At 44.8% G+C, this 24956-nt stretch overlaps 1 gene segment (V, D, J or C); it reads right to left on the bottom strand.

The window, feature by feature from the left end:
- The window catches only part of LOC140203548 (immunoglobulin heavy constant gamma 2-like), a gene marked incomplete at its 5' end in the record, with an annotated part of 46557 nt that overhangs the window by 11801 nt on the left and 9800 nt on the right, over positions 1 to 24956 (bottom strand). The window contains 5 exon segments of the C gene segment in view: positions 10930 to 11072; positions 13236 to 13559; positions 13643 to 13945; positions 22883 to 23200; positions 23289 to 23591. Of these exon segments, the coding sequence occupies positions 10930 to 11072; positions 13236 to 13559; positions 13643 to 13945; positions 22883 to 23200; positions 23289 to 23591 (1391 nt within the window).

Raw genomic sequence — 24956 nt, 5'->3', positions numbered from 1 at the left:
CCTGTCTCTATTGGTTGGAGGTCTGCATGTTGCCACCCTCGCTTTTTATCTCCATCGGTTTGCCTGCAGATCCGACACACAGCTTGCCTCACCATTGGTGACATTTGTTTAAAATCGTGGCAGGGGCTGAATGGCATGAAAATTTTTCAGAAAGGTCCATTTGGTTCATAAAATTAAAGTAGATGTTTCAGCAAAGCTGTAAAATTGTGAAAAGGACAAGACTTGTGATTGAACACAGAAAACTTTGGGAACAAAAGTGCAGCAGCTTTACGCCTGCGCTGAACGGCGATGTTTACCGTTCGTTGCCGTTTAAATTATCAACATTACATCCTTGATTTTATATTCTAGTCCTCTACATCACATTTGCCTTCCTCACCACCGACTGCAAATTAACCTTTCGAGTATCCCGCACGAGGACTCGCAAAACACTTTGCGTCTCAGTGTTTCATATTTTCTGTCTATTTTGAAAATAGTCAACCCTTTCATTTCTTCTGCCAAAGAGCATGACAATACACTTCCCGAATTGTATTCCATCTGCCTCTTCTTTGCCCATTCTTCTAATCTGCCTATCTTTCTGTAGCCTCTGTACTTCCTCAAAATGACCTGCCTCTCGACCTGTCTTCATATTGTCTGTAAACTTTGCAACAAAGCCATCAAGTCCAACATCCAAATCGTTGACATATAATGTAAAAAGAATCATTCCGAACAAAGACCTCTGTGGAACACCACTAGTCACCTGCAGCCAACCATAAAAGTCTCCCTTTATTCCCACTCTTTGCCTCCAACCAATCAGTCACTGCTTTAAACATCCTGGAAATTTTCCTGTCGTACCATGGGCTCGTAGCTTGTTAAGCAGCCTCATGTGTGGCAGCTTGCTGAAGGCTTTCTGAAAATCCAAGCACACAACATCAACTGATTCTCCTTTGTCTATCTTGCTTTTTATTTCTACAATGAATTCCAACATATTTGTCATGAAAGATTTTCCTTTGAGAAAACCATGCTGACTTCTGCCTATCTTACCATGTGCCTTCAAGTACCCCAAAACCACAACTTAACAATCAATTCCAACATCTTCTCAACCACTTAAGTCAGACTAACTGGCCTATACGTTCCTTCCTTCTGTCTCTCTCCCTTCTTGAAGAGCAGAATGGCATTTGTAATTTCCCAGAATTCTGGAACTATTCCAGAATCTAGGGATTCTTGAAAAATCACAGTAAATGCCTCTACAATCTCCAAAGCTACCTCCTTCTGAACCCTCGTGTGTACACCATCAGGTCCAGGTGATTTATCTACCTTCAGACCTTTCTATTTCTCAAAAATCTTCTCCGTAGTAATGGCAGCTTCACACACGTCATGACCCCGATGCCCGGATGTTCTATCAGACTGCTCATGTCTTCCTCAGCGAAGAGTGATGCAAAATATTTATTCAGTTCCTCCTGCATTTCCTTGTCCCCTATTACTACCTTTCCAGCATTGATTTCCACTCTTGCCTCTCTTCTACACTTTATGTATCTGAAGCGACTTTTGGTGTTTCTTTAATATTATTGAGTAGCTTACTTTAGCATTCCATCTGATTCTCCTTATTGACTTTTTTAGTTGCCTTCTGTTGATTTTAAATGCTTACCAACCCTCCAAATTCCCACCAATTCCAGCTCAATTATATGCCCTCTCTTTGGCTGTTATGTTGCCTTTGAGTTCCCTTGATACCATAATTGTGTCATCTTGCCTTTTGAACACTTCTTCCTCTTCAAATCCCCGTCTGAATCCTCAGGCAACAGCAATAAGGCATTACTGAGGGTTATTTCCCTCTTGGAAAAAGACTTCAAGGGTCAGCGTAAAGGAGTCTTATCCCTTCCTTTGGAACTGGCGGCTGGATTCCATAAGCTTGGCTGCAAGTTCCCCAGACTGTTCAGGTATTTGCTTTGTCCTGTCCTGATCGAGAGGACATGACTAGATAGTGTTTGGACTCACAGAGTCCTATTGACTGGAAATGGCTTGTTTGTCCTTGAGGGCAGGACTTGGTCTCTAGGAGGTCTCAGGTTACCTCACACTGAAGGCTGCCCTCTAATTAGTTCTTGGTCACAGCAGTGTTTGCGTCTCGGAATACCATGGTGCAAATAAAACCTCTTATGATGAATGGACCAAGCAATGATTCTGCCCTTTCTCCAGTCCACGGATGGGTTATACTGGGACAGCCCAGGGTACCTGAGGATCAGTGATATGAGTGAAGAGTCAATAATGTGGAAGCTAGTGTCTTCCACATGACCCCTATCCTCATCTGCAAATCCACAGTCTGTTGCTGGATCTGCCCGGAACCTAGTGGGCGACCGTCCAAGACAGTTGCGGGCATGTGTTGGCTCAACTCTCACAGCAGTATGTCGAACCGATGGGTGGTTCTTAAATCCAGAAAATAACCCACTGTCCCAGAGTCCAGGCAGCTCTCACCTGCCTTAAGTTTTTACCCCGGGTGAACTCTGCCTTCAGCATGAACCCAGAGTCAGTTGTACTGGGAGTAGTGACTGCAACCGTCACAGTCCTCCTGATACTGGATGATCTTAGCAGTCTCGACAGTTGCAGCCGTCTCGGCTCGGCTCACCAGTGACATACTTCCCCACAGTAAAAGCAGCGACTCTGACACCGGGACCTTTCATCAGTGGAGAGCCCAGCACAACCGACCTGCATGAGTTCGACTGGATCTTGAGCAGCGACGGGCTGGTTATGGTCCGACGTTGTGGGGTGGAACTGTGTTGCATGGGGACTGGGCTCAAACTGGCTCACTTTGATTTCCTGAAGTGGTCCCACTTTCGCTCTGCCAGACGATTGTTGAGACGGACGGACTGGTCACTCAAAGCCTCGAAGATCTCAGCTGGCTCTCCCAAGACGAGGCATCCTTTAGTTCTTCTGTGGTGGTAGAGCATGGCCATGGCCTCTCCATTCCAACCACTCTTCTGGGACAAGGTCCAAAATTCGATTGCGTTGTCGGCCGTGGACCATCCCCCCTGTCGAATCTTCATCAGCCGGTCTGAGTCTCAGCTGGCTCCAGTGAGGTGATTAAACACCTTCCTCATGGCAGCCATGAATTCCTCTGAATCCGAGCAGATCTCAGACCGATGTTCCCAATGCACAGTGGCCAAGGCCAAGACTTTTCCAGTCCTGGAGAGAAAATGAAGGCCACCTTTCCTCGCTCTGAAAGGAACTGGGACAGCTGTAGTTCAAACACGAGTGAGCATTGGCTGAGGAAGCCACGGTAAGAACCCGAGTCACTGTCGAATCTCTGCAGGGTTGGGAGACCTGCTGGCTCCACAGAAGCACCAACTGGCTCTCCCGAGTGACCTTGGCTTCCTCCCTGAGAAAGTTGATGAACAGGTACCAGGAGTCGTTAATCTCCAGGCCTTGTCTGGAAATCTTTTCACTGTGGCTCACCACAGTGGACGAAAGACTTTGATATTGCACTGGGTCCATGTTGGCTCAATCGTACTGAGGTGAGAGTCCTTGATAAGGATGGTTTGGACCTAATTGCCGGGATAAATGAAGCAAGGTTCTAGCCAGGGTATCAAATCAGAGCTGAGCACAATACTAATGCTAGATGATAGCACAAAGCAGCTTACGATTGAGCGCTGAACTTCTGTTCAGTTGTTCCTTCAATACTCAATTCTTGGCACACAAACATGATTATCAATTAGCAGGACCGTCCTGATCCCTTCAAGGGGCCGTGCCAGCTATCCATACTCCCGGAATCTGGTGCAGTTGGGAGTGTCTCATAACAAAGACTTCTGGCTGTTCATGCTCGCCATTGAGAATGCCATGGACACAATCTGTGATATCCCTGATCCTGACAGCAGGGATGCAGCATACCATCTGTGTGTCAGTATCGCACCCACAGAACCTCATCCTGATCCTCTGTCTGAGGAATCTCCTATCATCACTGCATTCCTCTTCGCCTCTCTCCTCTTCTGAGCCACATCACCAGACTCAGTGCCAGAGACCCAGTCACTCTGACTCCCCTTCAATAGTATATAAAGTTATAGATTTATTATTGAGGGGAACAGCCACAGGTGTTCTCTGCACTTCTTGTACATTTGCCCTCCTTCTCCTGACAGTCACCCAGACACCTGTCTCCTGCAACCTTGGGGTGATCTCCTCCCTGTAGCCCCTGTCTATCACCTCCTCATATCTGCCACTTCTTCGACCATTCTTCTGATATTTCTTAGTATTTCTGTAGCCTCTCTGCTTCCTCAACTCTGCCTTCCCCTCCACCTCTCTTTGTATCATCTGCAAACTTGGACATAAAAGCCATCAATTCCGTTATCCAAATTATTGACAATTGACATGAAAAGAAGCAGTTGCAACACAGACCCTTGTGGAGCACACTATTCACTGGCAGCTAACCAGAAAAGACCCTCTTTTCTTTGCCTCCTGCCAATCAGCCAGTGTTCCATCCATGCCAGTGTCTTTCCTGGAATACCATGGCTTCTAACACACATAAAATGCTGAAGGAGCTCAGCAGACCTGGCAGCATCTGTGAAAAAGAGTCAATCATCAATGTTTCAGTCTGATGAAGGCTCTTGGCCCAAGACATTGTTTGTTTACTCTTTTCCATAGTTACCGCCTGGCGTCATCCCACCTTTAGAATATTTCTTCTTTGGGATGCATCTATCTTGCGCCTTCTGATTTGCACTCAGAATCACCAGCCATTGCAGCCCTGCCATCATCCCTGCTAGTGTCCCCTTCCAATCAATTTTGGCCTGCTCCCCTCAGTGTCTTCTGCCCTATCCACAACTCCACCAGCCTTGGAATCATGCACAAATTTACCAACCAACCTATCTACACTTTCATCCAGATCATTTATATACATTACAAACAACGATAGTCCCAGTACAGACACCTGTGGAACTCCACTAATCACAGCCCTCCAGGTTGAACATGTCCCTTCAACCACTAGCCACTCTCTTTTATGTGTAAGCCAGTTCTGAATCCAAAAAGATGATTAGACAATAGACAACAGACAACAGGTGCAGGAGTAGGCCATTCAGCCCTTTGAGCCAGCATCACCATTCACTGTGATCATGGCTGATCATCCACAATCAGTACCCTTTTCCTGCCTTCTCCCCATATCCCTTCACTCCACTATCTTTAAGAGCTCTATCTAACTCTTTTTTGAAAGAATCCAGAGAATTGGCCTCCACCGTCTTCTGAGGCAGAGCATTCCACAGAACCACAGCTCTCTGTGTGAAGAAGTTTTTCCTCAACATTCTAAATTGTCTACCCCTTATTCTTAAACTGTGGCCTCTGGCTCTGGACTCCCCCAACATGGGGAACATGCTTCCTGCCTCTAGCGTGTCCAATCCCTTAATAATCTTACATGTTTCAATCAGATCCCCCCCTCATCCTTCTAAATTCCAGTGTATACAACCCCAGTCGCTCCAGTCTTTCAACATATGACAGTACCGCCAACCCAGGAATTAACCTCGTGAACCTACGCTGCACTCCCTCAATAGCAAGAATGTCCTTCCTCAAATTTGGAGAGGAAAACTGCACACAGTACTCCAGGTGTGGTCTCAGCAGGGCCCTGTACAACTGCAGAAGGACCTCCTTGCTCCTATACTCAATTCCCCTTGTTATGAAGGCCAGCATGCCATTAGCTTTCTTCACTGCCTGCTGTACCTGCACGCTTACTTTCAGTGACTGATGAACAAGGACTTCCCCTTTTCCTAACTTGACACCATTCAGATAGTAATCTGCCTTCCTGTTCTTGCCACCAAAGTGGATAACCTCACATTTATCCACATTAAACTGCACCTGCCATGCATCTGCCCACTCACCCAAGCTGTCCAAGTCACCCTGCATTCTCATAACACCCTCCTCACATTTCACACTGCCAGCCAGCTTTGTGTCATCTGCAAATTTGCTAATGTTACTTTTAATCCCTTCATCTAAATCATTAATGTATATTGTAAATAGCTGCGGTCCCAGCACCGAGCCTTGCGGTACCCCACTTGTCACTGCCTGACATTCTGAAAAAGACCTATTAATCTCTGCTCTTTGTTTCCTGTCTGCCAACCAATTTTCTATCCATGTCAGTACCCTATCCCCAATACCATTTGCTCTAATTTTGCACACTAACCTCCTATGTGGGACCTTATCAAAGGCTTTCTGAAAGTCCAGGTACACTACATCCACTGGCTTTCCCATATCCATTTTCATAGTCACGTTCTCAAGCATGATTTCCTCTTCATAAATCTATGCTGACTTGGACCTATCCTGCCACTGCTATCCAAATATGTCACTATTACATCTTTTATAATTGATTCCAGTATCTTCCCCACCACTGATGTCAGACTAACTGGTCTACAATTGCTTGTTTTCTCTCTCTCTCCTTCTTTAAAAGGTGGGATAACATTAGCTACCCTCCAATTTGTAAGAACTGATCCTGAATCTATAGAACATTGGAAAATAATTACCAATGCATCCACGATTTCGAGAGCCACCTCCTTAAGTACCCTGGGATGCAGACCATCAGGCCCTGGGGATTTATCAACCTTCAGTCCGATCAGTTTACTCAACACCATTTTGTGCCTGATATGAATTTCCCTCGGTTCCTCTGTTACCCTAGGTCCTCTGGCCACTATTACATCTGGGAGATTGTTCGTAACTTCCCTAGTGAAGACAGATCCAAACCACCTGTTCAGCTCGTCTGCCATTTCCTTGTTCCTCATAATAATTTCCCCATTTCTGCCTTCAAGGGCTCAACTTTGGTCTTAACTATTTTTTCCCTCTTCACATACCTAAAGAAGCTATGACTATCCTCCTTTATATTTTTGGCTAGCTTACCTTCGTATCTCATCTTTTCCCCCCATATTGCCTTTTTAGTTATCTTCTGTTGCTCCTTAAAAGTCTCCCAATGCTATGGCTTCCCACTCATCCTTGCTATGTTATACTTCCTCTCTTTTATTTTTATAATTTACCACGTATCCCATGCATCTTAATCTTCTGGATTAGCCTCCCATGGGGGACTTCGTCAAATGCCTTGCTAAAATCCATGTGGACAGTATCCACTGCCTTGCCTTCATCAATCTGGCTTGGCACCTTGTCAAAAAACCCAATTAAGTTGGTAAGGCACAACTTGTGCCACAGAAAGTCGTGCTAGCTCTCCCTTCTTAGGCCTTGGGTTTCCAAATACTCAGATAATCTTTCTCCAAGATTTTTCCTTAGCAATTTCCCTTCAATTTACGTGAGACTCACCAGTCTATAGTTCACAGGATTTTGCCTTGTTCCCTTCTTAAGTAGAGGTACAACATTAGACTCTATGGATTTCAGCGAGGCATTTGATAAAGTACCCCACGCAAGGCTTACTGAGAAAGTAAGGTGGCATGGTATCCAAGGGGACCTTGCTTTGTGGATCTAGAACTGGCTTGCCCACAGAAGGCAGAGGGTTGTTTAGACAGGTCATATTCTGTATGGAGGTTGGTGACCGGTGGTGTGCCTCATCTGGGACCTCATCTCTTCGTGATTTTTATAAATGACTTGGATGAGGGATGGGTTAGTAAATTTGCTGATGACACAAAGGTTGGGGGTGTTGTGGATAGTGTGGAGGGCTGTCAGAGTTTACAGCAGGACATCAATAGGATGTAAAACTGGGCTGAGAAGTGGCAGTTGGAGTTAAACCCCGGTAAGTGTGAGCTGGTTTATTTTGGTAGGTCAAGTATCATGGCAGAATATAGTATTAATAGTAAGACTCTTGGCAGTGTGGAGGATCAGAGGAATCTTGGGCTCCATGTCCACAGGACACTCAAAGCTGCGACACAGGTTGACAGTGTGGTTAAGAAGGCATATGGTACGCTGGCCTTCATCATCTGTGGGATTGAGTTCAAGAGCTGAGAGATAATGTTGCAGCTGTATAGGACCGTGCTCAGACCCCACAGAGTACTGTGCTCAGTTCTGGTCACCTCACTAGAGGAAGGATGTGGAAAATATAGAAAGGGTGCAGAGGTAATTTACAAGGATGTTGCCTGGATTGGGGAGCACGCCTTACGAGAATAGGTTGAGCAAATTTAGCCTTTTCTGCTTGGAGTGACGAAGGATGAGAGGTGACCTGATAGAGGTGTACAAGATGATGAGAGACATTAATTGTGTGGATAGTCAGAGGCTTTTCCCCAGAACTGAAATGGTTAACAAGAGAGGGCACAGTTTTAAGGTCAGAGGAGATGTCAGGGGTAAGTTTTTACACAGAGAGTGGTGAGTGTGTGGAATAGGCTGCCGACGATGGAGGTGAAGGCGGATAGAATAAGGTCTTTTAAGAGGCTGCTGGATAGGTCCATGGATCTTAGAAAAATAGAGGGCTCTGGGTAACCTACGTAATTTCTAAAGTAAGAACATGTTCGGCACAGCATTGTGGGCCACAGGGCCTGTATTGTGCTGTAAGTTTTCTAAGTTTCTATGTAACATTAGTCCTGAGGACTTATCCATCTTAATCCTTTTTTGGAGGCCCAACACTTCCTCTGCCTTTACCTCTAAATTCCCTAATTTATTTACACACTCAGCACTGTTCTTCTGGTCCTCCACATCTTTTCCCTTTGTAAATACTGAAGCAAAGAACTTATTAAGTTCCTCACTCACATTCTCTGCATCCAAGCAAATGTTCCCCCCTTTATCATTGAGTTGTCCCACCATCTCCTGAGTTATCCTCTTGGTCTTGATGTATGTATAAAACGCCTTGGGATTCTCCTTAATCCAACTTATCAAGGACTTTTCATGGCCTCTCCTGGCTTTCCTAATTCCCTAATTCCTTTTAGTTCCTTTCTGGCTTCTTTATACCCCTCATGTGCTTTGTTTGATTCAACCTTCTGAAGCCTTACAAACTTTATCTTTTTTTCTTGACTAAATTCATCACTTCTCTGGACATGCAGGGTTCCCTTATCTTTCCATGCCCATCCTTCCTTCTGACAGGAACATACCTTTCCTGCATTCTGCGCAATTGCTCTTTAAACACACTCCACATGTCTGATGTGGACTTGCCAGAGAAAAGGTGTTTCCAATTAACTCTTCTTAGTTCCTGCTGAATGCCCTTGTTCCCTTACTGTTCACCCACTGAAAGGTCAGTCACCTGGCCAGGCTCATTCCCCAACACCTGTAACAGAATGGCCCCCTCCTTTCATTGGACTGTGCACATACTGATTTAAGAAACCTTCCTGGACGCACATACACTAAGATAGTCCCAGTTGATATTAGGGAAGTTGAAACCCTCCATGACGACAACAAAAATATTATTTTTATACTTTTGGTGAACCTAATTACATATCCATTCCTCAATGTCCTGGTGGCTTTTAAGGGGTCTGTAGTACAATCCCATTAGTGTGATTGCACCCTCCTTAAAGAACCTGGTACATTAATCACCCATTCCTGCCCCTCTCTTGACCAGGTTTCTGAAATGTCTATAAGATTGTAGTTCCACAAACTGATCCATGCTCTAATTTCATCTTGGCTAAAGGATGGCTGCCATTGGGAGCTGAACGTCCAAGGATATATGGTGTATCGGAAAGATAGGTTAGTAGGCAGAAGGGGTGGTGCGGCCCTGTTCATAAGAAATAATATTAAGTCATTAGAAAGGGGTGACATAGAATCGGAAGGTGTAGAGTCTCTACGGGTTGAGTTAAGGAATGGCAAGGGTAAAAGGAACCCAATGGCAGTTGTATGCAGGCCTCTAAACAGCAGCCAGGATGTGGATTAAAAATTACAGCAGGAGAAAGAAAAGACATATGCAGTATATTGGACAAGTAGGTGCAGTGAAAATTACGACTGAGAAGGTGCTCAGGAAGCTGAATGGTCTGAGGTTGGATAAATCTCCTGGACCTGATGGAATGTACCCTCGGGTTCTGAAGGAAGTAGCCTTTCAATACCTTTCCTGACATCTAACTTCTGGTCAGGTCCTTCCCCTACTGACCTGGGGCTCTGGCTCTCAGCCCCTGCAAGACGAGCTAAAACTCTCCCAAGTAGCATCAGCAAAGCCAGGATATTGGTTCCACTCCAGTTCAATCAACGTGCATATTGAAATTCACGATGACTATCTCAACATTGCACTTTTGACATGCACTTTCTGTCCGCGGTTGTAATTTGTAGACCACATCTTTGCTATACTGTTTGCAGGTCTGTATATAACTCCCATCAGGGTCTTTCACTCTTCCAGATTCTGAGCTCTACCCAGAACGATTCTACGCCTTCCGATCCTGTGTCACCTCTTTCTAATGATTTAATTTAATTTTTTACCAACACAGCCACACCACGCCTTCTGCCTACCTCCCTGTCCTTTCGATACAATGTGTATCCTTTGAAATTAAGCTCACAGCTATAATCTTTCAGCCACAATTCGGTGATGCCCAGAAAGTCAATATGTAGCTGGGCTTCAAGTTCATCGAGTTTATTCCATACCCTGCGTGCATTCAAATATAACACCTTCAGTCCTGTATTCATCACATTTTAAATTTGCGTCCTCTTTTACACTGCAACTCATCCTGTTAACTGTAATTTTACCTGGTCATCAGCTTCTTCTCAGTAGCAGTCTCACTACACACTGCTCCTGTTTGTAAACATAACGATTTGATCCTCATCCCTATCACATCATTTCCCATCCCCCTGCCAGATTTGTTTAATCTCTTCTGAACAGCTCCAGCAAACCTGTCTGCAAGGATATTTGTCCCCTGTGGATTCAGGTGTAACCTATCCCTTTTGTACAGGTCATAACTTCTGCTTATCAAGGCCCAGAGGCTCGGAGTAAAGAGGAAAGGTGTAAAGTCCCAGGGGTTGTGAAGGCCTCAGACTGCGTTGTCTGTTGATTGTGCTGTCGTTGGGATTGCAGTGTCAGAGAATGCAATGTGAGATAAGGAAGGTGAAAGTTTGTGTTTCATGGGATGTCTCTGTTAGTCAATTAGTTACCTTGACAACGGTGACTAAGGTGCTGTAGAGGAAACTGATGATGAACAGAATGACAAAGGCAACAACTGTAAGCACATTGTCATCTCCGTCCACGTGTCCCTGTTCTTCCTTCCCCTCCTCTCCTGTCAAGTCTGTGCAGGTTTCTGAAAGAATAGAGAAAGTGAGAAGGTTAGTTTCTTGTCGTTGTTTCTTGAAGATCAACATGGCAATAAAGTTGAGTAAACTTGATGACTTGTTTCTTCACAGCATGTCATTTGTAACCTGTGAGCCCCTGGACAGAACTAAATGAACTAGTTTCTCTGAATCAACTATGTTCGCTCTGCTAAAAATATTGACCAGGTCTTCACTTAATGTTCATTAACCATCATCCCAACTTGTAATTTGCTCTGGGGTGTGCATGTATGTTCAGCAGTCCCTCCAAGACAGTTTGTCCAAAGACCTGGAGTTGGTTCCTGCCTATTCATTTCATCGATTATTATCTCTGTAGTTAAAGCTTTCCAGATGCTGACAGGTCTGCCAGCCTTGTGTGAGTGGCAAAAATTAGTCATCTGTGTTTCTACCCAATATCTAAACCATGAATAAATCTAGTGAATAGTGTCATCACTGAACACATTGCTGCAGGTCAGAGGACATCACTGTCTACATATTGTCCCTTCTTTCTGTAACTCTCCACTTTCTGAATGAGTTCACCAATTGTCTTCACACAGTTGATAAAATACCTTTCCCTGTCTATTAAACTTTGAAATTGTGGACCAATCCAAAATTTTCTATCATTTGCACAGTGGAAACGATAGTACACATTTACCAAAATCTACTTGAATGTCTGTCTGTCTGTCTGTACAATGAAGGACAGAACCAACCAGGCAACACTTCCAGCCCCTCAGGTTTAAGTCACACAATTTTATCCCAAAACATACCGGCACGGAACACTGGCAGCCGAATGCTTTCCATACCTTCGTTATTGAACTTTGATTACACAAACACAGGCTGACTTTTAACCTGTCAAGTAGTCTACACAAGTTCCCAACAGGATCAGACCTGACACAAGGAAGTTTTAACAAAATCCGCAGGATCTCAGAAATGTTGGTAATTTATTTTGATGTACTTAGTCATGGAATATATATTTCCATTTTGAGCCAATGAGAAAGGACTTGCAGGTAACCTTCCTTGTTTCAGAGACGTAAACCACACTGTTGGAGGATCAACCATCAGTTGAAGGTTGACAACTGGAGTTGTTGGCCACTCTGTCCATGGGAATCTCTGCTGCAGAGAACCCAGTGACCCAACTTCTTTCCGTCTCATCTGGTGGGGAAGGGTAACTTCAGAGGGTTCATATTGGGAATGGACTTTTTCATTTGCATGATGTTTTCCTGGAATATTCTGTTCTTACACCATCGAGGCCAATGTTTACACCACTAGTGATCTCTCCACATCTAAAATGTAGAAGTTTTTACTTTTGGAAATGAAAGATAAATTGTGGAAAGTGTTCAGTGGGTTAGAGAACACTTGTGAACAGAGAAAGGGATAACACTGAGATAGCATCACAAGTGTACTCTGTACCATTGCTTCAGCACTAGTTCTGTGCCTGGCTGAGTACTGTGCATCTCTCTGGTTTACTGGAACTCAACAACTGTCTGATGTCCAGTTACATTCCACAATGCCTGCTCCAGTGGAACTCAGTTCCTCCAGTTCTGCTGACAGATAGACTTGCTTCATGTCTCTGAGACGTTGGTGTGGAAACATTGACCCTGCAGTCATTATTTCATCATTCCCTCACTGACAAGGCCAGCATTCCTTACTCTGCTCCAGCAGGTCCGTCAGAGAGCAATGAAGAGTTTGATGTGGGACTGATGGATATGGGTAAACAGGGTAGGAAGGCCAGGGTCCTTCACCAAAGAACATCAGTGAAATAGTTTGTAATCTAAAGCTACAATCTTTCACAGTCACCTCTGGTTGTGTGTTCACGCCATTGTCCTGAGGCTTGGGAACAGACTGTAGGTCAGTGATCCTGGTACTAGTACTGAGTGGATGCTACACTCTTGCACATCTGTCTGAGATGCGACAGAGGGGCCCAGATGGGTATTTACTGATGGACAGACAGACCTTGTGTTGGTAGTTTAGAAGAGAGTTAAGTTTTGAAAGCATTGGATGAACTCTGATTCTTTCCCACTCTCTGCCTCTGCATTATTAATCCACTCACACAACTACAACAATGCCAGACTTGCCGTTACCTATTGACCTTGCTTGTCCCTGGGTTGTGACTGTGGCAGAGGATGTCAACAGTGGAGTGAATCTCAGAATCATACCTTGAATGTTTTTCACATCCTGCCTGACACTGGTCTTGGAGGGGGGATGAGACACTGTGCATCTGAAAACTGAGCCTTCCTTCCACTCCTCTGTGCTCACAGTCAGGACGTAGCTGGCAATGAAAGTCCCTGCCTGTTCCAGAGCAGTTGGTCTCACACTGGTGTTGGAAGAGATCAGAGAGTCCCCTTTCTCCCAGGTGACGTTTATTTGGTCCGGGTAGAATCCAGAAGCAACACACTCGAGGGTGACCGTGTTCCCAATCTTGGTCTCTCCCTCTGGCGGTGGCAGCAGTCTGACTTTGGGACCTTTTGTCTCCAGTGGAACTGATGGGCAAACAATGGAAATGTCAAACATTTTTACTGAGGTAACCAACGTTGTCCATTTTAATCGCTGACCTCTTGCCCACCTTTGGTACTTTTTGTCCGTGCTGATACTGGTGAGGTTGCAGAAGGTTGTTGGGCAGAGCAAGTGTACTCCACCCCACTGGTCCACTCCTCCACACTGGCCTGGAGTTGGCTGATCACTGTGTCTTGGGTTCCTTCCTCTCTCAGTTTTTTGGTGACATTTGCTTTGATTTTCTCCCTCTCATTCACCTTCCAGTGGATTTGGACCTGGCTCAGATCAGCACCCACAATCATACACACCAGAGTAGCGGTCTGGTTGATCCACATCTCTTCAATGGAGGGATTTTGGATAAAGACAGACAACTCTGTAGATTAGAAATAGAAAATTTACAAACTGGACAATATCTGCCGTCAGCTGGCTTGACAACTTCAGCTCAGACTTATCCTGTGCAGAATTGTACAACGGAATGAAATCAGGTTTGTTTACAGAGTGGGTTGCTCATCTCTGCTTACAACCTCTGACTGAGAAAACAAAATCAAACATCAAGGAGCTTATTTCATCGGGACCCAGTTGGGTCACAGCTTGAACTGTGGGACATTTGCCCAGCTACATGACATTTAGCTGCTAGAATGCCAATAAAATGTGCTATTGGAGCTGTGAATTGCAATGAGAAATGCAGTTTCTGATCAAAGACAGCATTTCCTGCAATCTTCTTGTCTCAGTGCAGGTGAGAGTCTGTAGATCCATTTGTGACATTGACCTGAATCAATGAGCTGCCTCATATCTGTTCAGACTGATCCTGGGATTCCTCCAGATTGAAAATTCTGATACTGACTTTCGAATCCCTCATGAAAAATCTCTCTTTTCATCTCTGTCACTTGCCTGCCCCAGTCAATGATCTCACTTTGTTCCATAGACATGGCTTTGTGTCCCATCATCCACATCATTAGTAATATCAGTGAATAGTTGCAGGGCCGACAAAGATCATTGCAGGGCACTGCTCACGATTAAATCCTGCTGGGTTCAGTCCCCTGTCACATGACACAGTGATAATGAAGTTGTTGATGAATGATTGCAAACAATTTCAGTCCATTAGTCTACAGCAGATCCAGGCATGGTGTGGGGGCAGCCACCTCAGGCCAGCATCGGACAGTCACTGGAAGAGCTGAGCACTGTGATCAGTAGACACGAAATAGCACACCTGGATTTGAACCACGACATCTTGAAGATCTCTCTGAACAATGACCACTAACATATCTCCTGTGGAACCAGAGGAGCCAACACTTGACCACTGTGATACCACCATCAACAACGGTTACCGTGCCAGCACATGGCCACACTTTGGTGAGGCCAATCACCTGGCTGTACTTCAACTCCCAGCATATAGGCAGAGACTAAAGACCACAGTGCTGGTAGTAAGGACCAAGAAGATATGGTCAAGGAAGTCACAAGTGCGCTTACAGGAGTTTGAGCTGGTGAACTAGACAATATTCAGAGACCTTTCTTCCAATCTGATGAATATGCCACAGTTGTCACTGATTTCATCAAGACCTGTGTGGATGAGTGTGTCCCTTCGAGAACATCCCGGATATCCCAAACCAAAAGCTGTGGATGGACCTGGAGATTTGTACTCTGCTGAGGCCTCGATTTATGGCAGTCTAGGCTGGTGACTCAACATAGGACAAGAAGCCCAGATACGAACTGCGGTAGGCTACTGGTTAAGATGGTGCCAGAGTGCAATGCTCCCTCAGTCAACGTCTTCCAGATAGCTCACAAAAATATCCTTTTCTGGTCCTTTGCGTCTGTTTTTCTCCTTAAATATGTTTCTCAGACTGTTAGATTTCGAGACTGTGATTTAGATTGGATATTGTTTCAGTGATCCAGTGCTTTGCTATCTCCAAAAAGATTCCGAGTATGTACTCAGATGGCTTTGATGCAATGAAACTTCAAGACAGCGTGTGAGCCGACGATTGACTCCATTTCGCCATTTAAAGCATCCATTAAGTGAGCGACAGTTTCATCGCCGATGCCTGTCTTTTTGTGGCTATCTGGAGAACACAAATTTCAAGTTGTATGTGGATACAGGCTTTGATAATAATGAACCTTTGAACAATTCCAATTGAACTTAGAGAAGGAATCAGATCCCTTCAGCTCTGGCAGACTTTTCAGGCCATTACTTCCTACAAGGTGAAACCAAACAACATGAATGGCAGTGATGCTTCATTCCCAGATGAGCTCAACGCCATTTAAGCACACTTTGAAATGGAGAATGAAACTACATGTGGGTGAATCCTTGCAGTGTCTGGTGACCCTGTCATCTCTGTCTCGGATGCCAACGTCAGAGCAGCTTTCAAGAGGGTGAATCCTCACACTGAATCAGGCCCTGATGCTGTGCCTGGTACGGAATTGAAAACCTGTGCAACCAACTGGTGGGAGTGTTCAGGAACATCTTCAATATCTCACTGCTGCAGTCAGAGGTTCCCATCTGTTTCAAAAGAGTGAGAATCATACCAGTGCCCAAGAAGAGCAGGGTGAGCTGTCTCAATGACTATCGCTCAGTTGCACCCACATCTACTGTGAGGAAATGCTTTGAGAGGGTGGTCACGGCCAGAATCAACTCCTGCTTAAGCAAGGACCTGGACCCACTGCAATTTGCCTGTTGCCACAATAGGTCTACAGCAGATGGAATCTAACTGGCTCTCCACTCGGCCTTGGATCACCTGGACAATAACAATACCTGCTGAACGTCCGGATGTTGTTTACTGATTACAGCTCAGTGTTCAACACAATCATAACCTCAGTTCAAATCAACAAACTCCAAAAGCTGGGCCTCCAGACCACCCTCCACAACTGGATCATTGACATCCTCACTGGGAGACCACAGTCAGTGTGGATCTGAATGAGCATCTCCTCCTCACTGACAATCAACACTGGAGCACGTCAAGGATGTGTGCTTAACCCACTGCTCTACTCTCTCTGCACCCACAACGGTGCGACTAGGTAGAACTCAAGTGGCATTTATAAATTTACTGTTGAGCTATTGTGGGCTGAGTTTCAGGGTGATGAGGAGGCATACAAGAGCAGGATAGATCAGTTGGGTTCATGGCGTTTCAACAACAACCTTACTTTCAACGTCGGTAAGACGAAGCAATTGATTGCAGACTTCAGGAAGGGGAAGTCATAGGAACACACATCAGTCTTCATTGAGGGATCAGCAGTGGAAAGGTTGAGCAGTTTCAAGTTCCTGGGTGTCAAAATCTTTGAAGATCAATCCTGGGTCCAACACACCTATTTCTTTATTTGCATAGTTCTGGTCTCATCCTTTGTCTCTTCTTCTAATCCTCTCTGTCTCTGTCTCCACTGAACTCACAAGAAGAAAACAGGAGGAAGTGCAGACCACCAGATTCCATCTTCTGGGCTGAGATTTCTGGGAATTCATTCCATCTGAGGGAAGAAATCTCTGCACCACAGTTTCAAATGTCCTGCTCCTTACTTTGTAACTCTGTCCCCTTGTTCGTTGCTGTATGACAGGTGAAATTCTCCCAACATCTACCCTCTCGTGCCCCTTTTACATCTGATATGTTTGTCCAGAAATCTGGATTCTTGTCAACTGCAAGCAATGCAGACACAAACTGTCTGGTCTTGGTCATTGTCTGACAGTCACAGAGTCACAGAAAAGTACAGCACAGAAACAGGCCCTTTGGCCCATCTGGTCTGTGCCGAGCCATTTGAGCTGCCAAGTCCCATTGACTTGCACCCAGACCATTGCCCTTCATACCCCTCCCATCCATGTAACCATCCAAACTTGTCTTAAACATTGAAATTGAGCTTGCAAGCACCACTTGCTCTGGCAGTTCATTCCACACTCTCACAAAACTCTGAGTGAAGAAATTTCCCCTCAGGTTTCCCTTAAACATTTCACCTTTCACTCTTAACCCATGATCTCTAGTTGTAGTTCCAGCCAACCTCAGTGGAAAAAGCCTGCTTGCATTTACCCTATCTATACCCCTGATAATTTTCTATACCGCCATCAAATCTCCCCTCAACCTTCTACGTTGCAAGGAATAAAGTCCTAACCTGTGTAATCTTTCCTTATAACTCAGTTTCTCAGTCCTGGCTGCATCCTCTTAAACCTTCCCTGTACTCTTTCAAGCTTATTTACACCTTTCCTGCAGATGTGACCAAAGCTGAACAGGTAAAGATTTTTCCTCCTCATGTATATGAAGGATGTAGGTAATAAAGTCAATTCAATTCAATTCAATTCAAATTAGGCCTCAAGAATGTCTTATACAACTTTAACATAACACCCCATCTCCTGTACTCAGTACTTTGATTTATGAAGGCCAGTATGCCAAAAGATTTCATTATGATCCTATCTACCTGTGCCTCCATTTTCAATTAATTATGAACCTGTGTTCCCACATCTCTTTGTTCTACTGCACTCCTCAGTGTCCCATCGTTCACTGTGTAAGACCTACCTCAGCTGGTCCTACCTAAGTGCAACACCTTGCACTTGTCTGCATTAAATTCCATCAGCCATTTTTCAGACTATTTTACCAACTGGCCCAGATCCCACTACAAGCTCTGATAGTCTTTCTTGCTGTCCACAACACTTGCTGTCCAGCATCACTCTTCCTTCAGTTAGTCCTGACAAAGGGTCTCGGCCTGAAACGTCGACTGCACCCCTTCCTAGAGATGCTGCCTGGCCTGCTGCGTTCACCAGCAACTTTGATCTGTGTTGCTTAAATTTACAGCATCTGTAGAATTCCTGTTGTTTACATTCGTTCATTCTTTTAGCCGTTCTTATTTCTTTCTTAGGTGTTTTCTTCATATTTCTTACACTCCATAAGTACCTCATTTGTCCCTACCTGCCTATACCTGCTGTGCACTTCCTTGTACTTCTTAACCAGGGCCTCAATATCAAATATCATCCTTGCCTTTTCTTCTGACAGGCACATACAAGCAACGTGCTCTCAAAATTTCACTTTTGAAGGCTTCTCACTTACCAAGTACACCTTTGCCAGAAAACAGCCTCTCCCAATTCACGCTTACCAGATCCTTTCTGATATCATCAGAACTGGCCTTTCTCCAATTTAGATTCTGAACCTGGGAACGAGATCTATTTTTTTCCAAATTTATTTTGAAACTAATGGCATTATGATCAGTTGATGCAAAGTGTTTCCGTACACAATCTTCTGTCACCTGCCCTGTCTCATTCCTGAATAAGATATCAAGTATTGCACACACTCTGTTGGGATTTCTATCTACTGATTAAGGAAACTTTCTTGAATACATTTGACAGACTCCATCCCTTTTGTAGTCTGGGTGTCCAAGTCAATTTGTGGAAAGTTGAAATCACCTCCTATCGCAACCTTGTGTTTCTTGCAATAGCCTGTGATGTCCCGACAATTTGTGCCTCTAGGTCCTGCAGGGCGATCTATAATATAGCCCCATTAACAGAGCCATACTTTTCTTAGTCCCCATTTCCACCTGTAAAGTCTCAGAAGAGGAGTTCTCCAGTCTCTCCTGACTGAACACTGCCGTCACATTTGCACTTTAATCCCTCCCATTCTGTGCATCTAAAAAATGGAACCCCAGAATATTGAGCTACCAGTCCTGCTTCTCCTGCAACCAAGTCTCACTAATGGTCACCATATCATAATTCCATGTATTGATCTCTGCCCTGAGTTCATCTGCCTTTCCTACAGTAATACTTGCTTTGAGATATACGCAGCTCAGAACATTACTCACACCATGCTCAACATCTTGATTCCTGACTTTGTCTAATGTCTCAACAACATCTGCCTCCACAACGTCTCCACAATCTGTTCTGACACTCTGGTTCTCACCCCCTGCAACTCTAGTTTAACCGGCATCCCCTGCCACCCCCACCATGCAGCACAAGCAAACCTTCTCACTGGGATATTAGTCCCCCTTCAGTCCAGATGCAAACCGTCTGCCCTGACAGACAGATGTTTAACTGTGCCATTGCAACAGAACAGTTCCCAACAATGATATGTTTCATTTAGTTAGTGACACACAGACACCAGATGAGGAGCAGAAATGTTAGTGGGGACAAGGAGCCCTCAAACAGTGATCCAACATCTTTGACACCGATATGACGTTTGGTCACTGGTTTCAACTCTCAACTCTTTGTCAGATTGCCGTACATTCTAATCTCTCTGACCATCAGTTGACAGCTGATCAGTGGGAGACCCGATGCAGGAAGGGTTCAGACACTAGAGAAACAAAGATTACTATTTCTCCCTGACTGTGTGTCACGTGCCACGCCTCATGTTGAAAGTTCCTTTTTTCTCATCACCAAAAATCACAATGAATACATTTTCATGTCATATTTATTGAACTTGGATCGGTACATTGACACGTACAAGGATTTAATACATTGTGCAGTCCCACACAGGGTTGAAATCCATTCAAATGTGGCAGAAGAAGGTCTAAGAATGTACACACAAACTCAGAGATTTGTGGTGAATGATGTTTGTAGTTTAATTTGGTTCTTGATCTTAATTTCATTCTTAATTATGTTAAAAGGTCCAGATTTTAATCATGTTTTAATCAGCTAAATAATCCTCTGTGATAATTAATAGTCATAAAACTAACAAAACTGGGGTTTCATGGATTGAATCACACAGTATTACACACAAGATTTAAAACTATCAGTCAGAACGAGTGAGACATTGACCAGGGTGGGTTTGCTGTGAGATTTATTGATGCTTCGGAACAGGTTGGTTGGGAGCGACTCATGACCCACCACACAGGAGAAAGTGGTGCCGCTATTCCACTCCTCAGGAGAAACCTTCAGCTGACTGGTCATTGTGTTCCAGCCATTTCTGGGGTCCTTGGTCACTGGCTGGTTCACAAACCCTGTATTCAGAAGGGTGTCATTGGCCATCCAGGCCACATAGATGTCTGCAGGAGAGAACTTGGTGATCAGACACGTCAAGGTCACAGTCTGATCGGTGTCTACCTCATCTGATGAAGGGAGGAGGAGGTAGACATGAGGACGAGTCAGAACACCACCTGGAACAGAGAGAATCTCAGTTAGAATGAATCTTCCAATAATTCCCTACTTACCCGACACATTCTGGTCTTCACCAACATGAACAATTTCTAAATCTGAGGGGCTTCACTTGATCTGAAACTGAAGGCTTTTCCCTTTCTGCTCATCGTTGGGATTTGTGGAGTGGAAATCTTGGACCTGCTGCATTTTACAGCTTCCAGTGAGGTTAGTCTATTCAGTTTAATCAATGGGAGTCGCTGAACACAGCAACTCGACAGAAAGTGGAACTCAGCCCCTGGACTTGCATCATCCTGTGCTGTTTGTTCCATCTCCCCTGGAGCAGGGGTGGCAGTCTAAGCTGTGTACGTGTGAGAAGGAGTGAGAACCTGTGGAACTCTCTCCCACAGAAAGCACTTGAAGAATTATCATCTAACATATTCAAGAATGGGTTGAATATACTTCTTCGGGTGAAAGTGTCAAAGGATATCTGGAGAAAACAGGAACAGGGATTGAATTTGGATGATCAGCTGAGACCAGATTGAATGGTTGAGCAGTGCTGGATGGTGATTAATCTGTCCAATTTCTAAGATCAGACTCACACTGAATTCTGTCCACACGTACCTGTGTCCTTCCTGATGGATTTCTTCACCGGTGTTGGCAAACTCTTGTCCTCTATCACACACGAGTACTCAGCCCCACTGTTCCACTCTGCAGCAGGGACTGTCAGACTGCTGGTGATCACCTCTTCACCTCCGTTGCCGTCTGGACCCAGAGTCCTCACCCCATCTTCCCTCTTCCTTCCGTCCACTTGCCAGGTTACACTGAATCCCTGTAAATCACTGTGAACCACCTCACACAGAATGGTCGCTGTCCTCTTTGTCCAGATCTCTTCGAAGGGAGGTTTGCTTAAAGTTACTGAGAGGGGGGTATCTGAGCAGTCAACTGGGAGAAACGTCACAATTATTATTTCAAAATTCCCAAATGGATGAGTTTGTCTCTGACGACCAACATTTCCTGTTCATTCCTGGTCAATGATTTGCCAGTCCCATCAAGATGAGATGAGACCAATCTACATTGGTGAAGAAAGGAATCTCCCCTTTTGAGCAGACAGGGTAATACCCTGAGCAAACGTAAATGAACAAGATTGGCCCGCAGATTGTCTTTTGCAGTTTCATGGTTACTTAAACTGTTACCAGAGACTTATTAAAACAAATACAGAAAATCCCCTGTATTTCAGAATGTGTCGGTGGAACAAGAAACAGAGCAAAATTTCACATGAAAATCTTCCAGAAAATACACTTAATATTTCAAAATTTCTGAGAAATATTTAGTTTTTGTTACAAATATTAAAATGCACTCTTTTTGTCTATCAGGTGTAACTAACATTTGCTGCTGCTTTGTCAGAATGTAGTGTGTTCAGGCCGCCCTCCTGAGGCTTCTACACATTGTCCAGGCTGACTATTCCCACACAGGAGCAGAGGGAGAGCTGCTCTGCTGGAAATTCAGTCACATCTGAGGCACTGATCGGAGGCCGGGATTAGGTTCAAAGGTAGAGGGAAGGAGCATTTTGAAGACGAGTATCAGCGAGTTGCAGAGAGTCTGTCGAGTGAAATGGTCTGGATTCTCCTCCAGTTATGAAAGTATTTTCTGGGATACTCTTATTTCTATGGTGAAAGTGTGGATTATGTTGGTTGAGAGTGGAAAACAAACCGTTGATTGGCCGATTTAAGTGCCAAGAGAGATTAAAAAGATGAAGGCATTGAGGCTGAGTCAATGGACAAACCGGTATTCAGCTCACTTCTCGATGAGGCTTCACTCGCCTCAGCACTGAACTGACTCTGCGGCTGCGGCCTGCAGCCATCGGCACTCAGCTCAGCACTGAGCCTGGCTCCACGGCCGTGGCCTGCAGCCATCGGTCTCCTGGACCGGTTGCAGTGCTGAACTGGCAACGTGGCTGTGGATTTACTTCAGGGGGCTCTGCGGTTCAGTTTCTGTGGATTGTTTGTTTGAATTTTTTTATTGTTTGCACAATCTTTTTTCACACATTGGATGTTTGACTCTGAATTCTATTGTGTTTCTTTGTTTTGTGACTGCCTGGAAGAAGAGAATCTCACAGTTGTATATGGTGCACATACTTTGATAATAAGTGTACTTTGTACTTTGAACTTTATCAGTTCACGCACTTAACTAAACCTGGGCTGCACCATGATTAGGTGTTTACCTTGAATTCATAGCCTAATGTGAACAATTTCAATAATGGGATGCATCCCAGGACCCTACCTTGGACGTTCTTCACTTGCTTCTTGATACGGGTGTTGGAGGGGGGATGAGTCACTGTACAGCTGAAGACTGATTCTGTCTTCCACTCCTGTAAACTCACGGTCAGGAAGTGTCTGGCACTGAAAGTCCACCCCTGCTCCAGAGTGGTCGGTGTCGCGCTGGTGTTGGAGGTGATCACGGTGCTGCCTTTCTCCCAGGTGACATTTATTTGGTCCGGGTAGAATCCAGACACGACACACTCCAGTGTGGCTGTTTTCGAATTCTTGGTCTCTTCCTGAGGTGGAGGCAGCAGTCTGACCTTGGGACTTCTTATCTTGACTGGAATAGAAAAGAAAACAAAGGAAATGTCAAACATTTTGACTCAGGTAACTAATGCTGGCCATTTAATCACTGGTCTCTTGCCCACCTTTGGTACTATTGGTCCGTGCTGACACTCGGGAAGATGAAGGAGATTCCTGAGCAGAGCACTCGTACTCCACCCCACTGAACCACTCCTCCACACTGATCTGGAGTTCGCTGAGCACTCTGTATCGGGACCCGTCCATCTCCGCTTGATGGGTGTGAATTCCTTTAGTTTTCTCCTTCCCGCCCACGTGCCAAGAGATGTGGATATCTTTGGGATCTGTACAGATAACTGTGCACTTCACGGTAGCAGACTTGTCGATCCACATCTCTTCAATGTCGGGATTTTGAATAAAGAGAGACAATTCTGTGGGTTAGAAATGGAAATGCTCAGAATCTTACTGGAGATATTTCCATTGGTTGTGTTAGGTCCAGGCAGATCATCAGTACTTGACAGCTGCATTTAATGCAAACAGAATAACAGGAACACCCAGGGCTGAGTCACGTGCCTCATATTCCTATACGTTTGATTGAGAAAAGAAATTCAGAACAAAGGATGTGCTAACGAGGTTTAGAATCCCTTTCTAATAACTATACCAATCGGTTCACTGTGAGACGGAGCTCTGTGAGACAGAGAAGCATGCAGATTTCTCAGCAGAGACACAGCTCAGTATATTCTTTGCTTGGAGACTCGGTGTCATTGATTAGTAACAGTGAACACTGTGAATCAGTGACAATCCCTTTCTCCATCTGGGCTGAGCCTGGGATTCACTCAGTTTAATAACTTCACATCCCGACATTCCAGTCTCACTGTGGCTGTGCCTCTCCTCATCTCTGCAGCCTTCACCACCCACACAAACTTCAGACAACATTGTATTCTTTCAACTCTGCTCACTCATACACTGCACTACTTCTGCTGGTGCCTGTGGTTTTAGCATTCTTGCTGACAAACACTGAAGCCTCTGTCTCTCTTGAAATGAGCAGCCATGGTCAGAGTGTATCTATAAGTTAGGGACTGATGAACTGGCAAAATGGGTTCAAATCCCAACCTGGTGGATGGGAGTTTAAATTCAATTCATCAATGCTTTTTGGAGTAAAAAGAAGACTACGGAGGTATTTGTAGTGTTATTTTCTGTGGTAACTTCCAGAGAGAAGTCTCGTCTGGTCTGGCTGGTTTGCGACTCCAGACCTGCAGCAACACGGCTGGAGCTGAATCACCATCAGGAATGAGGCAGCAAGCCCTCAGTTCCAGAGAGATCAGTGATTGATGGGAAATGATAAATGAATAAAACAGCTCTTTGATCAAGTGTTGGGTCACCTGTCCTCTGGGTTAGTGTCAGTTTTGTGTGATTGCGGTCAAGTGAAGTTGTTGAGGTCGTCTCCCACTGCACGATCGTCAGTTCACTTACATTGCAGCTCCCTGCACTTTGTGTTCACCATTTACACACTCGGTCACCTTCAGGCACGTGGGGTGTTTCTGCTCTTTGACATTTAGTGTGCAGGCTGATTGTGTTTGTGTCATGGCTGAGACCTTCAATGAGACTGTGAGTCAGTGTCTTTGTCTGAAGAAAGAGCAGACGTAACACACACAGTTCCAGTCTAACTGGCCCGGATCATCCGACAAGGTGTGATGTGTATTTCTTCACCTTTCTCATGTCAGTAAGATTATGAGCAATTTTCTTTTAAAACAGAAAGTCCGTGGGTATAGTCCAGATGACCATTGTTGTCGAGT

The sequence above is a fragment of the Mobula birostris genome, chromosome 10 (assembly GCF_030028105.1).
Source record: "Mobula birostris isolate sMobBir1 chromosome 10, sMobBir1.hap1, whole genome shotgun sequence".
NCBI classification, from domain to species: domain Eukaryota; kingdom Metazoa; phylum Chordata; class Chondrichthyes; order Myliobatiformes; family Myliobatidae; genus Mobula; species Mobula birostris.
Note: the sequence above shows the minus strand (reverse complement) of the source record. Positions and strands in the feature narration are given on the sequence as shown.